A 13586-nucleotide genomic window follows, 5' to 3' on the forward strand; every position below is an offset into this window, starting at 1 on the left:
GGTGGCTTCTCTTGTGTCAGAGCACGGGCTCTAGGTGCGCAGGCTTCGGTAGTTTTGGCACGCAGGCTCAGTAGTTGTGACTCATGGGCTCTAGAGCGCAGGCTCAGTAGTTGTGGCGCACGGGCTTCGTTACTCCATGGCATGTGGGATCTTCCCGGACCAGGGCTCGAACCCGTGTCCCCTGCATTGGCAGGCTGATTCTTAACCACTGCGCCACCAGGGAAGTCCCTGGATTGTCCTTTTTAAAAACCATTTCTCATTTTCAACTTTGACATCTTCATCTCCTAGGCCTTCAGGCTTCTTTCTTTTTGCCCATATGAATGGGAGTGTAGATCTCTGTGTGTGAATGAGTCAGGTAAGGTCAAAAACTTTGAATTTGGGACTTCCCTGGCAGTCCAGTGGTTAAAACTCCACGCTTCCACTACAGGGCCACAGGTTCAATCCCTGGTCGGGGAACTAAGATCCTGCATGCCACGTGGTGCGGCAAAAAAAAAAAAAAAAAAACTTTAAATTTTTCTTCTTTCTCCTTTTCTTTGCTTGAGACTTAGCAGCTGTCTCAAGCTGCTTTTAGCCATTGACACTTTGGGGTCTGAAAGATTATGCTGTTGGTCACTATATCTAGGTATTTTCAAATGGCATTAGAGTTTGATAAGTTGAAGTCATATTAATAAATTTCACAGTAGTTTTAAGTATCTGGAAATTAATAGTCATTTCTTTATTTAATAGACATACACAAAAGAATGGGCTGAGGTTCTAAACCACAAAAGTAAGCATGTGGAAGAAGCTGTCAAAGAACTTTTATCAATATTTGAGACTATTTATGAAGTTAAATACAGTGGGAAAACAGCAAAACAGTTACCAGGTAACGTGGCTGGTTACAATGTTTGAATCAAAGTTGTTACAGATACGTTCTCAAGTAGGCACCTTGTGCTTGGCAGGCACCAAAATTCCAGACTCCCAGAAGGAGAGCAGATGTTCAGCATAAACCACACCGTTTGCAGTTTAGGCACAGTGAGCCCTTTTTATGAATTAAGGAATGGTGGGCACCCCTCTGAAATCCAAGTTCATAGATACTTACTGGGGACCAACCTTGCAAGCAGGGCTTTCCATGGATAGCAGTCTCTGGCCTGCTATGTTAACTTTTTTTTGGTACAGCATTCTACCATGCTGGCTGTCACACTGTGTGGGGATGGCATCTTAGTGAGTAGAGGCCAGGGATGCTTCTGAATATCCTCCATGGCATAGGACAGCCGCAACAACAAAGCACGTCAGTAGTGCTGAGGTTGAGAAACCCCAAGCTTAAACAAGTATTCGCTGCATCTCTTCTTTCTCTGAGAGGTTTTCCACTTAGTTTAAGTAGTTTTCATCAGAAGTATCAAAAACACGAACATGTCAGCTTAAGATGGCAAACCCAAAAGGTAAACAGGTATTTTAGAAAGAGAGCCTGTAAAAAAACCCCTCTTTAAATGTTTCTTAATTCTAGGTACTAATACACAGTACCGTATATTTAAAGAGTGTATTTCTTAATAGAATGTCAATTCTGTTGAGATGGGTGATTTAAATTGAATTCAAGGGTGATTTCCCCCAGCAACAAATTTTTAATTTTTTTTTTTTAATAAATTTATTTATTTATTTATTTTTGGCTGTGTTGGGTCTTCGTTTCTGTGCGAGGGCTTTCTCCACTTGCGGCGAGCGGGGGCCACTCTTCATCGTGGTGCGCAGGCCTCTCACTATCGCGGCCTCTCCTGTTGCGGAGCACAGGCTCCAGATGCGCAGGCTCAGTAATTGTGGCTCACAGGCTTAGTTGCTCTGCAGCATGTGGGATCTTCCCAGACCAGGGCTCGAACCCGTGTCCCCTGCCTGCATTGGCAGGCGGATTCTTAACCACTGCGCCACCAGGGAAGCCCCTTACTTTTTAAATTAAGAATTTTTTTAAGAAGGAGCTTCCTAAGAAGGTTTGGTTATATAGAATAAACCAAATGCCAAGTATTAACTGTTATATTTTTGTTTTATCTTTTATCTATAGAACAGAGAAAACATGTTATTTTTGGAAGTGAAACAGAAGAGGGTGAAAGTGCTGATTATGAGACTAATATTGTGCCTGAGGTTGATGTTAATGATAAAGAAGATGAATTTAAAAAGGTATTTATTGTAAAACAACCTTATGCAATTTCACAGAATTATGACTCATAGGATTGTAGATAATCCCAAATGGTGAGTTTTTTTTTCCAGGCAGTTCTGCAAGCAGTCTGTGTGGATTTATTACCAATTGGATTTATAACAAAATCCAGAAAATAAAATTTTCAATTCTATACTGTAGCATCTGACAAGATACAGCAATCCTTACAGTTTTCCCCAACACTGTCAACTTTTAATGCTATTCTGTCAATTACAGTTTCTATAGTTATCTCCCCCTATTGTGACTGACCGTGTTTTCTTATGTAGTAAATGTCACACCTGGGATTGTAGTGCCAATCCATTTGACTCAAAGTGGAGAACTTTGTTCTCAGTTATTGTTTTTAATAGAATTACCTGTATTGCAAGACCGGATTTTGATTCACTTGGGGTCCAGGGATCTGCATTTTTTATTAACACTGTGGACTCTCCCGCAGGAGAAACCCCAGGCGGGCAGATTCTCACATTATGCTGAGCTGTGTTGAGAATGAAAGTTGAGGAGGAGACATGGGGATTCTTCATCCTTCTTAGGCCTTCTTGGGCCTTCTGGTTGTGCATCAACTCTAAATGCCACTCCCACATTTGTACTACTTCCTGCTTTCTCCTGCTCCCGTCAGTTTTCTTTTAATCCTCCCTACTCATCTTTTCATTCTTTCTCCATTTTACATTCTTTTACACTCTCTAACCCACACCCTAACACAGTCTTGGAAATAAACAGCACACATTTGTTTCACTTTCACCTTCTGGCTCAAGGATGCTATCACTAATTGATCAGGAAACACTTTCCCGCTGAGTCTAGATTTTAGCTGTAGATTGCTTCTCAGTACCATGCACCAGGCAGCCACTATCAGTTGGTGGGGGTCAGCAGGAGAGTTCTTTGCTTCCAACTGCATTCCCTTTGACACTGGCTGGGGTCCTTAGAGCAAGACTGAGTACCATCGGAGCCTCTCAAAATGGGGGATCACTTAGAGCTGCATCAGTGCAGACATCTCCTAAACAGCCTCTGCCTCTCAAATCCATCTTCCACATCGCTTCCACAGTGGTCTAACGTAAACATCTGATTATGTCATGCCTGCACTTTAGCCTGGTAGTTGACCAACCCGATCATATTCCTCTTTGTTCACACCCGATAAGCCTCCCTTCTGACCCAACTCAACCTGACTGGCCCACCCAGACTCAGAGGGTCAGGGTGTAGGGTGGAGAGGAACAGTGTGGCCAGAGCCTGGCTCCGGATGTGTGAATCACTGTGCAAGCAAGACGTAGTGCCCAGATTCCTGCCCAGGCTCAATATTTATTCTGTGCTCTGACCAATAAATGTGGCTACTTCTTCTCTGGTGGGAAAGAAGGGTTTGCAGAGAGGGACAAACCATGATGCCAGGACGGTGGAAGTTTCATCCCATATATTTTGGTATCATACATATTAAAATATGTTTATCCACCAAGCTGAGATTTTTGAGGTTGGAGACTACATATCCTCTTGTGCCCACACCTCTAAGCATTGAAAAGTGTACCACACTTAAGTGCTTCAGTTTTGTTGATTGAATTATTGAATATTGAGCAAACCAGGATTATTTTCAATTAGCTGTTTTTGAATTTTGGCTTTTGAGTAAGGCCTTATAATTTGCTAGGGTGTTTATGAAAGCACACTTTTCATATATTCTTATTTGTTTTAAAAAACAAGTAATTTAGGATTGAATTTATTTCTACAATATAATTGAAATTGTATAGTTTATTATTTTTCTTCTTTCGCATGTCACTTCTAATATTGTATTATTGCTTTGGGGGTGTTAGAGTTTTTATTTTTTGTACCAAATTTAATATGATTTCTCATTACAGGAATGTAAAGAGGTCTACGCTTTTTTCTCTCATCAATTACTAGACAGTCTTCAAAAAGCTACACGGTTATCTTTGGACACAATGAAAAGAAGAATATTTGTTGGCAGGCAAGTTGAAAATATGCTAAATATGTCTGGTAATACTATCACAACATAATGCTAAAGCACTTTTTATTTTTATTAATTAATTTTAATAATTGTAAAATTTAAAACATGGCATTTATGAAAAGACTGTATGAAAACAAGCGTGTAATACTGCAAGAACAGTGATAAATGAACAACCATGTTCCTAGCACCCAGGCCAAGACAAAGAACACTGAACACTACCAGTACCCTTACTGGTCCTTCCTCTGCTCACCCAAAGGTAACCACTATCCTGAACTTGATGTTTGTCATTGTCTTGGTTTGCCTGACAGTTTACCCCATGTTTGTATCATTTAATTTTGCCTGTATTTGAACTGTATTCAGTATTGTTTTTGAGATACATCTATGCTGATATATTTTATTTTCACTTCTGTACAGCTCGAGTGTACACATTCTGTTTTATCACTTCTACTGGTGGTGGTTGTTTGGGTTGTTTCCAGTTTGGGCTATTGTGAACGTTCTTGTGCATGTCTCCTGCTGCACCTGCTAAGAGTGGAATGGCTGGGCCCTGGGGTGTGTGCATGCCTCAATTTACCAGGCAGTGCCTAGCATGAGAGTGCCCATAGATCCTCATCCTTGCACACAGTTAGTGTCGTTCAATTAAAAAACTTTTGCCAGCATATAGGGTGTGAAATGGCGTCTCACTGGGATTTAAATCATTTAAATCATTTTCCTGGTTACTGATGAGGTTAAACATATTTTCATGTTTATGAGCCATTTGTGCTTTCTCTTTTTAAAAAATTTGCCTTCCCTTCCCTTCCCTTCCCTTCCTTCCCCTCCCTTTCTTTCCCCCTCTCTTCCTCCCTCCCTCCTCCTCTTTCGCTCCCTTGTTTCTTCCTTCCTTCTGCCTGTTTTTCTATTGGATTGGATTTATTCATGGATGGTCTCAATATATTATTTTGTTGATGATAGTTTTAAACTTCTATTTATGATATTCTTTGCTGTGTTTAAAAATATTCAAATCTATCAATCTTTTCCTTAGTAGTTTGTGATTTTTATGTCTTTTAAAAGAAATCTATCTGTACTTCATAGTATCTTCTAAAAGTTTTAAAGTTTTATCTTTTACAGTTAGGGGTTTAATCCACATGGTATTTATTTTGTGTTTAGTGTGAGGTAGGAGACCAGTATATTTTTTTCCATATGGTTAATTAGTTAAAAGAAAATTAATTTTTCTTTTGGAATGGTTATTTAAATTACACTGAATCTATAGGTAAATTTGGAGAGAATTAGCATCCTTACAATATTGAGTCTTCCATTCAGAGTCATGGATTACCTCTCCATTTATTTGTCTTTTTTATTATTTCTCAATGAAGTTTTGCAATTCCCTGTGTAAAAGTCTTGTACATTTTTGTTAGGTTTATTCCTTGGTTATTCATTGCTGAATTTTAATTTAATTGCACTATTAAAATCTCCCAATGTGATAGTGAAGTTGTCAAATTTTCCTTCTGTTTCAGTTGTTGTTTTATATCTTTTAAGGCTATGTTGTTAGGTGCATGCGATGTTGTATAGTTAAGTCTGCCTAGAACACTGTTTATTTTATTTTTATTTGATGAGCCTCTTTATCCATATTAATCTTGATTTCTCAAATTCTTTTTAGTCTGTCATTAATTATACTTTCCCAGATTTTTTGGTATACCTTTTCTATCCCTTCATTTAATTTTTTCCATGAAGCTTTTTTGTTTTACCTTTTAAAAGCATAATATACCTGATATATTTTATTATTGACATACAGTTGATTTACAACGTTGTGCCAGTCTCTGCTGTACAGCAAAGTGACTCAGTTATACACATATATATAGATACATTCTTCTTTTATGTTCTTTTCTATTATGGTTTATCACAGGATGCTGAGTATAGTTCTCTGTGCTATGCATTAGGACCTGTTGTTTATCCATTCTAAATGTAGTAGTTTGCATCTACCAACCCCAAACTCCCAGTCCATCCCTCTCCCTCCCTCCCTCACCCTTGGCAACCACAAGTCTGTTCTCTATGTCTATGAGTCTTATACCTGATATTTTTATTTAATCTGATTATTTCTGCCTTTTAAAGAGTTTAATCTGCTTACATTTTTGTGATTTTTTAATATAGTTACACTTAATTTATGACATTTTATTTTGTGGTTTCTTACTATCCTTTTTCTTTAGTTCATTTATTATCTGTTATCTTTGGAATGGATAATTTTCCGCTTTTATTCTCTTTCCTATACTTAAGTTCTTTCAGTAGTTACCTTCAAATATAGAATACATATATTTAGCTCTATTTAAAAAAAAATACTGTGTATAGTTTTTTCAGTTTTCTCATTTCTAACTACAAGGGCCTTGGCATGAAGTCTATCTACTTTCTCATTCTTTTATTTATTTATTTTTTTAACATCTTTATTGGAGTATAATTGCTTTACAATGTTGTGTTACTTTCTGCTGTATCACAAAGTGAATCAGTTATATGTATACATATATCCCCATATCCCCTCCCTCTTGCGTCTCCCTCCCACCCTCCCTATCCCACCCTTCTAGGTGGTCACAAAGCACTGAGCTGATTACCCTGTGCTATGCAGCTGCTTCCCACTAGCTATCTATTTTACATTTGGCAGTGTATATATGTCAATGCCACTCTCTCACTTCATCCCAGCTTACTCTTCCCCCTCCCTGTGTCCTCAAATCCATTCTCTATGTCTGCATCTTTAATCCTATCCTGCCCCTAGGTTCATCAGAAGCATTTTTTTTTTTTTTTTTAGATTCCATATATATGTGTCGTTAGCATACGGCATTTGTTTTTCTCTTTCTGACTTACTTCACCCTGTAACAGACTCTAGGTCCATCCACCTCACTACAAATAACTCAGTTTCGTTTCTTTTTATGGCTGAGTAATATTCCATTGTATATATGTGCCACATCTCCTTTATCCATTCATCTGTTGATGGACACTTAGGTTGCTTCCATGTCCTGGCTATTGTAAACAGTGCTGCAATGAACATTGTGGTACATGACTCTTTTTGAATTATGGTTTTCTCAGGGTATATGCCCAGTAGTGGGGTTGCTGGGTCATATGGTAGTTCTATTTTTAGTTTTGTAAGGAACCTCCATACTGTTCTCTGTAGTGGCTGTATCAGTTTACATTCCCACCAACAGTGCAAGAGGGTTCCCTTTTCTCCACACCCTCTCCAGCATTTATTGTTTGTAGATTTTTTGATGATGGCCATTCTGACTGGTGTGAGGTGATACCTCATTGTCATTTTGATTTGCATTTCTCTAATGATTAGTGATGTTGAGCATTCTTTCATGTGTTTGTTGGCAATCTGTATGTCTTCTTTGGAGAAATGTCTATTTAGGTCTTCTGCCCATTGGGTTGTTTGTTTTTTTGATATTGGGCTGCATGAGCTGCTTGTATATTTTGGAGATTAATCCTTTGTCAGTTGCTTCATTTGCAAATATTTTCTCCCATTCTGAGGGTTGTCTTTTGGTCCTGTTTATGGTTTCCTTTGCTGTGCAGAAGCTTGTAAGTTTCATTAGGTCCCATTTGTTTATTTTTGTTTTTATTTCCATTTCTCTAGGAGATGGGTCAAAAAGGATCTTGCTGTGATTTATGTCAAAGAGTGTTCTTCCTATGTTTTCCTCTAAGAGCTTTATAGTGTCTGCCCTTACATTTAGGTCTTTAATCCATTTTGAGTTTATTTTTGTGTATGGTGTTAGGAAGTGTTCTAATTTAATTCTTTTACATGTAGCTGCCCAGTTTTCCCAGCACCACTTATTGAAGAGGCTGTCTTTTCTTCACTGTATATTCTTGCCTCCTTTATCAAAGATAAGGTGACCATATGTGCGTGGGTTTCTCTCTGGGCCATTTATCCTGTTCCATTGATCTATATTTCTGTTTTTGTGCCAGCACCATACAGTCTTGATTACTATAGCTTTGTAGTATAGTCTGAAGTCAGGGAGCCTGATTCCTCCAGCTCCGTTTTTCTTTCTCAAGATTAATGTGTCATTTAAAGCTTGTGTTTCCTTATTTATTTTCATTTTGGATGATCTGTCCTTTGGTGAAAGTGGGGTGTTAAAGTCCCCTACTATGATTGTGTTACTGTCGATTTCCCCTTTTATGGCTGTTAGTATCTGCCTTATGTATTGAGGTGCTCCTCTCTTGGGTGCGTAAATATTTACAATTGTTATATCTTCTTCTTGGATCGATCCCTTGATCATTATGTAGTGTCCTTCTTTGTGTCTTGTAATAGTCTTTATTTTAAAGTCTATTTTGTCTAATATGAGAATTGCTACTCCAGCTTTCTTTTGATTTCCATTTGCATGGAATATCATTTTCCATCCCCTCACTTTCAGTCTGTATGTGTCCCTAGGTCTGAAGTGGGTCTCTTGTAGACAGCATATATATGGGTCTTGTTTTTGTATCCATTCAACTAGTCTATGTCTTTTGGTTGGATCATTGAATCCATTTACATTTAAGGTAAATATCGATATGTATGTTCGTATTACCATTTTCTTAATTGTTTTGGGTTTGTTATTGTAGGTGTTTCCCTTCTCTTGTGTTTCCTGCCTAGAGAAGTTCCTTTAGCATTTGTTGTAAAGCTGGTTTGGTGGTGCTGAACTCTCTCAGCTTTTGCTTGTCTGTAAAGGTTTTAATTTCTCCATCAAATATGAATGAGATCCTTGCTGGGTAGAGTAATCTTGGTTGTAGGTTTTTCTCCTTCATCACTTTAAATATGTCCTGCCACTCCCTTCTGGCTTGCAGAGTTTCTGCTGAAAGATCAGCTGTTAACCTTATGGGGATTCCCTTGTGTGTTATTTGTTGTTTTTCCCTTGCTGCTTTTAATATGTTTTCTTTGTATTTAATTTTTGATAGTTCGATTAATATGTGTCTTGGCGTGTTTCTCCTTGGATTTATCCTGTATAGGACTCTCTGTGCTTCCTGGATTTGATTAACTATTTCCTTTCCCATATTAGGGAAGTTTTCAACTATAATCTCTTCAAATATTTTCTCAGTCCCTTTCTTTCTCTCTTCTTCTTCTGGGACCCCTATAATTCGAATGTTGGTGCATGTAATGTTGTCCCAGAGGTCTCTGAGACTGTCCTCAGTTCTTTTCATTCTTTTTTCTTTATTCTGCTCTGCACTAGTTATTTCCACTATTTTATCTTCCAGGTCACTTATCCGCTCTTCTGCCTCAGTTATTCTGCTATTGATCCCTTCTAGAGAATTTTTAATTTCATTTATTGTGTTGTTCATCATTGTTTGTTTGCTCTTTAGTTCTTCTAGGTCCTTGTTAAACGTTTCTTGTATTTTCTCTCTTCTATTTCCAAGATTTGGGATCATCTTTACTATCATTATTCTGAATTCTTTTTCAGGTAGACTGCCTATTTCCTCTTCATTTGTTAGGTCTGGTGGGTTTTTACCCTGCTCCTTCATCTGCTGTGTGTTTCTCTGTCTTCTCATTTTGCTTAACTTACTGTGTTTGGAGTCTCCTTTTCACAGGCTGCAGGTTCGTAGTTCCCGTTGTTTTTGGTATCTGTTCCCAGTGTCTAAGGTTGGTTCAGTAGGTTGTGTAGGCTTCCTGGTGGAGGGGACTAGTGACTGTGTTCTGGTGGATGAGGCTGGATCTTGTCTTTCTGGTGGGCAGGTCCACGTCTGGTGGTTTGTTTTGGGGTGTCTGTGGCTTTATTATGATTTTAGGCAGCCTCTCTGCTAACGGATGGGGTTGTGTTCCTGTCTTGCTAGTTGTGTGGCATAGGGTGTCCAGCACTGTAGCTTGCTGCTCATTGAGTGGAGCTGGGTCTTAGCATTGAGATGGAGATCTCTGGGAGATTTTCACTGTTTGATATTACGTGGAGCTGGGAGGTCTCTTGTGGACCAGTGTCCTGAAGTTGGCTCTCCCACCTCAGAGGCACAGCACTGACTCTTAGCTGGAGCACCAAGATCCTTTCATCCACACGGCTCAGAATAAAAGGGAGAAAAAATAGAAAGAAAGAAAGAAAGAGGATAAAATAAAATAAAGTAAAGTAAAATAATATAAAGTTATTAAAATAAAAAATAAAAAATAATTAAGAAAATAATATTAAAATGTAAAAAACCAAAAAAACAACAAAAAAAATGGACGGACCGAACCCTAGGACAGATGGTAAAAGCAAAGCTATACAGGCAAAATCACACACAGAAGCATACACATACACACTAAGAAAAAGAGAAAAAGGGGGAAAAAAATATATCTTTGCTCCCAAAGTCCACTCCCTCAATTTGGGATGATTCGTTGTCTATTCAGGTATTCCACAGATGGAGGGTGCATCAAGTTGATTGTGGAGCTTTAATCTGCTGCTCCTGAGGATGCTGGGAGAGATTTCCCTTTCTCTTCTTTGTTCCCACAGCTCCCGGGGTTCAGCTTTGGATTTGGCCCCGCCTCTGCGTGTAGGTCGCCTGAGGGCGTCTGTTCTTCGCTCAGACAGAACGGGGTTAAAGGAGCAGCTGCTTTGGGGGCTCTGGCTCACTCAGGCCGGGGGGAGGGAGGGGTATGTACACGGGGCGAGCCTGCGGTGGCAGAGGCCGGCGTGACGTTGCACCAGCCTGAGGCGCGCCGTGCGTTCTCCTGGGGAAGTTGTCCCTGGATCATGGGACCCTGGCAGTGGCGGGCTGCACAGGTTCCCGGGAGGGGCGGTGTGGATAGTGACCTGTGCTTGCTCACAGGCTTCTTGGTGGCGGCAGCAGCAGCCTGAGCGTGTCATGCCCGTCTCTGGGGTCCACGCTGATAGCCGCGGCTCGCGCCCGTCTCTGGAGCTCCTTTAAGCGGCGCTCTTAATCCCCTCTCCTCGCGCACCAGGAAACAAAGAGGGAAGAAAAAGTCTCTTGCCTCTTCGGCAGCTCCAGACTTTTTCGCGGCCTCCCTCCCGGCTAGCTGTGGCGCACTAGGCCCCTTCAGGCTGTGTTCACGCCGCCAACCCCAGTCCTCTCCCTGGGATCCGACCGAAGCCCGAGCCTCAGCTCCCAGCCCCCGCCCGCCCCAGCGGCTGAGCAGACAAGCCTCTCGGGCTGGTGAGTGCTGCTCAGCGCCGAGCCTCTGTGCGGGAGTCTCTCCGCTTTACCCTCCGCATCCCTGTTGCTGCGCTCTCCTCCGCGGCCCCGAAGCTCCCCCCTCCGCCACCCGCAGTCTCCACCCGTGAAGGGGCTTCCTAGTGTGTGGAAACCTTTCCTCCTTCACAGCTCCCTCCCACTGGTGCAGGTCCTGTCCCTATTCTTTGTCTCTGTTTTTTCTTTTTTCTTTTGCCCTACCCAGGTACGTGGGGAGTTTCTTGCCTTTTGGGAAGTCTGAGGTCTTCTGCCAGCGTTCAGTAGGTGTTCTATAGGAGCAGTTCCACATGTAGATGTATTTCTGGTGTATTTGTGGGGGGGAAGGTGATCTCCACGTCTTACTCTTCCGCCATCTTTAAGCTCTCCTCCGCTTGCTTGCTTTTAGTTCAAAGAGTTCCTTGCAATAATATGTTTATCTGGGAACCATTGACCCTGAATGCTAAAGTTGGGTCTCCACTGTGATGTGGCGGCTTTATGTTTCTTGTGATTATTTTTCCCCCCAGTCTGCTTGTAGTTATGAATGGAGGTGTAGCTTTTCAGTAATGATAACATTTCTTGCTATGGAAAGTTTACATTTATTATAATTTTGTCTGGGATGGGGACAGAGATCAGGCAGAGGGAGATAACCAAACTAATTTGCAGCGCTGGTATGTGTCATTCATTAATTGCGCTCATGTGTCTGTCTGTGTATCTGTACTTCTGTCTGAGCGTAACTGATATTGTTTAAAAAGGCAGTTTTTAGAAGGTTTTGACTAGAAACCTCCTGTTTAATCTTGTACACACAAAAAAATAAAGTATATGAAGTCATATGCTTTTTGTTGGTGATTTTCAGCATCCGTTGTGGGGCTGGGAAAAAGGAGTGCTTTTAGTAAACATTTTTAGGTGGTACTTTACTGAGAGAAAGCAACGTTAAAATACTAGAAAATGGGTAGGAGACTAGTATTTCACTTCAGAGAATATTAAATCATTCAGTGTTCTTAATTTACAAACTAGTTTATGAAATTTATGGTTCCATTGTAAATAACATTCTCTTCATTAATTCAGTATTTTGAAAATTGTCTTTATTTTTTTAGAATTGAAACTTGTAGCACAACCAAGCTATTTATGAAATTTTAGGTTAAGGTTTATAAGTTAAATGTCCATCTTATTACAGCCCTTATGGACGAAAGTGGTCAGAAGATGTTATTTCCTTTCTAAAATCTGAAGTACATCTTGTGATTCCTAATGTCGTAAGTATTATTAAATATTCAAGTTACTACAGTGATATATTGCTAATGTATTTAAGAAGTATAGCATTTATTTAATCTCTTGGTCCTCTGTGCTTTTTGACTTCACCTCTGTATTTAACAAAAATCAAAGTGTATCATTTATATCCATTATAAAAATTACTTCTGCAGAGCTCATGGTGTATTGAAGGTTGGTGTAAGAGTTAAGTATCTGTTGGGCTATCAGTTAGCAAGTACCCTACAAATCATCTTGATTTTTCTTACTTCAGACATTAAATTATCTAAATAAGGCCATCTCAGAAGTCCAAGTCCCTATACTGAACACCCAACTGTAAGACAACCCATGGCAGAATAGAAACAAAGAAAGAAAGAGAGAGCCTGTGCCCTGAGTTCATGGGTCCCTTGTGCCTTCTTAGGGCACTTTTCTCTACCACCCCTCTGGCTGCTTATTGGCATCTGGAACACCAAGCCATACAGGATGACTGAGGTGCATTCTGTGACGAGCCAAGGGTTAAGGCCAGGCAGGAACAATCTATGGCTCACCTGACACCACATCTACACAGTCCGGCCTCCTGGAGGACAGCTTCTTGGCTTATTTGGTGCATTTCAAAGAACTGAGGTCAAAATCTTGGCAGTATAGTTTCTTCAGTTACTCTGCTTCATGGACATCCAACACCTGCCCACAATATTTGGCTGCATCCAGCCACCCTCACAGGGAAAGGATGGCAAGTACTATGTTTGACCTTTCTGCCTGCAGGAATTGGTAGAATAGGAAAGCTTGAAGATCGGTAAAGTCTGCAGCCTACCTTCCTCTGCCATCCCTCTCCTCGAAGCAGCCTTCCACTGGGCCAGCAGAGGCTTTCCCCGCTCAGTGGGGAACAGGTGTGGTGAGAATCAGAGGGATGCATTTGTATGTGTTGGCAGCACCAGGAACTTGTTTCTTCTTTCCACAGGTAATGGTTCCTAGTTTGGATGACATTCAACAAGCCATTAACCGTATGATCCAGTTAACCCTGGAGGTCAGCAGAGGAGTGGCTCACTGGGGGCAACAGCAGACCCGTCACGTCAAGACTGTCATTAGCAGCCCCTCCCATACCACTACTGATGGGACCCATCCGAGCACAGGAAAGCAGTTGAAGAAGGAAGACAG

At 40.6% G+C, this 13586-nt stretch overlaps 1 protein-coding gene across 1 annotated transcript in view; it reads left to right on the forward strand.

Moving 5' to 3' along the window:
- The window catches only part of DNAH8 (dynein axonemal heavy chain 8), a 327131-nt gene that overhangs the window by 72896 nt on the left and 240649 nt on the right, over nt 1-13586 (forward strand). The window contains exons 23-27 of the mRNA XM_068557934.1: nt 727-862; nt 2027-2142; nt 4012-4118; nt 12364-12439; nt 13390-13585. Of these exons, the coding sequence (XP_068414035.1) occupies nt 727-862; nt 2027-2142; nt 4012-4118; nt 12364-12439; nt 13390-13585 (631 nt within the window). The remainder of the gene's footprint in view (nt 1-726; nt 863-2026; nt 2143-4011; nt 4119-12363; nt 12440-13389; nt 13586) is intronic.

Source organism: Eschrichtius robustus, chromosome 12 (genome assembly GCF_028021215.1).
Source record: "Eschrichtius robustus isolate mEscRob2 chromosome 12, mEscRob2.pri, whole genome shotgun sequence".
Taxonomy (NCBI): Eukaryota; Metazoa; Chordata; class Mammalia; order Artiodactyla; family Eschrichtiidae; genus Eschrichtius; species Eschrichtius robustus.